The following is a 2,500-nucleotide window of genomic DNA, read 5'->3' as shown; positions in this document are numbered from 1 at the left end:
AATATAATGCATAAAATGTAATAATTACCTTGAAATGTAATTCTCCCTGCAGTCTTTCAACAGATCTCAGGGACTCCTTCGTTTTGGCCTCTGCTTCAGCTGCAGCGTTGGCCACCTTGGAACGGGAAGAAGAAAATAAAAAATTATTAAAACCCAATTACTGGAGTTGATTGCAAAGGGCAAACTTTCTTAGCAGTGTCAATTCCCATCTCACCTTCTCTCTGCCTCTCTTTTCTGCAGCTTCCAGTGCAGTGCAGCGATCAAGTCTCTCTGCTTCCAAAGCAGAGTCCTTCCTCTTCAATTCCAACCTTAACAAGGATATCTGAAAATTGAAAAAATATATATAATAATTCCAAGCAAGAAAACATTTTGTTTGCTCACACGTTTGAGATGTAAATATTTCTAATGTTGTACCCTAACAAGTTTAGATCAAACCCAAGTTATATCAAGTTTAATGACAAAAATACATAATCTAGTAAATTGACCTACCTCTCCTTGCTTCATCAAGACATCTTCCTGAAGTTTGGCTCTTTCTTCCTGTATCTTCTTAAGCAGAGCTTGATTACTATCATCACTGACACTTCCAGTTCCTGAAGTTGTTGGATACACGTTTCCATTGGAGCTGCTTGTACTCGACCCTTTAATGGGTATGGAATTGTACACTTTACCTGTACTGTGCCCTGACCTTGACAGGGAGGGGCCACCTTTTTGCACCGTTGTTTCTGGGATGGAGAAGTCATTAAACCTGTGGCTGTAGGAATTGCTCCTCGAAACATTATTTGCTTGCCCAGTGAGACTCCGGCCCAACTTGGTGTTGTTCTGTATGACCCGAGACTGGTTAAGGCTACTGCTCTTCATGCTGGAGACCCCACTGTCATTGAAGTTGTTCCTATATGAACCAGAAAACTGCTCACGGCTGTTCTCGTTGTGACTTGGATTACCTGCCAAAGAACTAATGCTGCTCCTGCCATCTTGTTTTGCTGCCTGGTTGTTGTTTTCTGGAGCTTGTGAGCACATCTGGGTGGCTAGGACCATACACTCGTCCATGGCCTCCTCGTCAAGGTCTCCCCATTCATCTTCATCCATTAAGTCATCCACAGCCTCTTGTCTGCAAAGGAACAGAGTACTCATTTCATTATTCGACAGATTTCTCAAACAATTTAGGTAGAAAACAATTTAGGAATGGACAATTCGCACAACTAATCATTCAGAAAACTAAAAATTCAGTAAAGCATAAGTTCAAGTAACCAGCAATCACGGTAGCTACTCACTTCGCCGGCTCTTGCACCCTCATTCGCTTGTTTGGCTGTCCATTAAATGATGACATGGATGGGAAGCCTGAGCCACTTGTCTGGCGGTGCATTGTGACTCTGGTTCAGGGAATTAAGTTTTGAATTATCATATTGTGTGTATGTTTATACATACACAAGTTTTTGTACATATAAACAAATAAATAATATATATACAAACACTATGTGTACAAATATATATACATACATTAGGTATACACACACACACATACACACACACACACACGCACACACACACACACACACACACACACACACACACACACACACACACACACACACACACACACACACACACACACACACACACACATATATATTTATATGTGTCTATATATATACATGATTCAGATCTAAAACTATGAATCCTAACCTGTTACAATCTCAATCATATACATAGGTACAACTACAATGTCTGAAATTTTTTTCATCCTGATGGAATGATGTGCAATTGCTTGAATCTCCTGTACATACCAGATTAGTCAAAGAGGGCAACAAGCATGAGCTTATTTGTACTTCATAGAGGTTACTTTCCAAAACTGAAATTATGTTCCATTTCATTCATATTCTCTCGTTTAGGGGGAAATGAATACTGAATAGCAAGAAATATTTTTTTCATTTGAGCCCAATCCAAACTTTCAGATCAGATTAATTTATATAAGTGCATGATAAAACTGCTGTATTTGAAATGGTCTAGTTTTGAACAACCCTGAATGCATTATATAGTATATATTCATAGCCCCTCTTAATCCATTGGCAGCGGATGGCCTGATTTGATGCAAAGGCAGAGTCGGTCATAGACGCAGATAGCACCGTGCCAGACATGTAAACCAGCCATCCTACTGTGCAAACATTTATTCAATACCACGACCAATGGGTTAAGAATATTAATTTATTTACCTTTATTTAAGCATGGAATAAAAAAAAATATTGGGTCCCTAAAGTTGGGGGAATTTAGTAAAGAAAACCCTACCATGTAAAACCCAAAGAAGTGGGAACCAAAAAATGACACAGAAATCTAAAAAAGGAATTTCTCAAAACACCAATCCCACTTTTGAGACAAAACTGAGAGATATGATTTATCTTAGAAAATATTTTAGTTAGTTTCAAAAGGAAAAACCCATGGTAAACCCCCCAAAAAAAAACTTTTTTTCAAAACAGCTGATAGAGTATGGCTGAAAATTATCTCT

General features: G+C 38.5%; 1 protein-coding gene across 2 annotated transcripts in view; it reads right to left on the bottom strand.

The window, feature by feature from the left end:
- LOC122248758 (uncharacterized) overlaps positions 1 to 2,500 on the bottom strand; it is a 15,143-nt gene that overhangs the window by 10,654 nt on the left and 1,989 nt on the right. For both annotated transcript variants that reach the window (XM_043009010.2, XM_086549520.1), the window contains exons 2-5: positions 1,272 to 1,370; positions 490 to 1,108; positions 215 to 322; positions 29 to 115 (exon numbers count right to left, since the gene is read on the bottom strand). In XM_043009010.2, the coding sequence (XP_042864944.2) occupies positions 29 to 115; positions 215 to 322; positions 490 to 1,108; positions 1,272 to 1,363 (906 nt within the window). In that variant the 5' untranslated portion in view covers positions 1,364 to 1,370. The remainder of the gene's footprint in view (positions 1 to 28; positions 116 to 214; positions 323 to 489; positions 1,109 to 1,271; positions 1,371 to 2,500) is intronic.

This window comes from Penaeus japonicus, unplaced genomic scaffold (genome assembly GCF_977035675.1).
Source record: "Penaeus japonicus unplaced genomic scaffold, GWHDUDI00000001_assembly GWHDUDI00000022, whole genome shotgun sequence".
Taxonomy (NCBI): Eukaryota; Metazoa; Arthropoda; class Malacostraca; order Decapoda; family Penaeidae; genus Penaeus; species Penaeus japonicus.
Note: the sequence above shows the minus strand (reverse complement) of the source record. Positions and strands in the feature narration are given on the sequence as shown.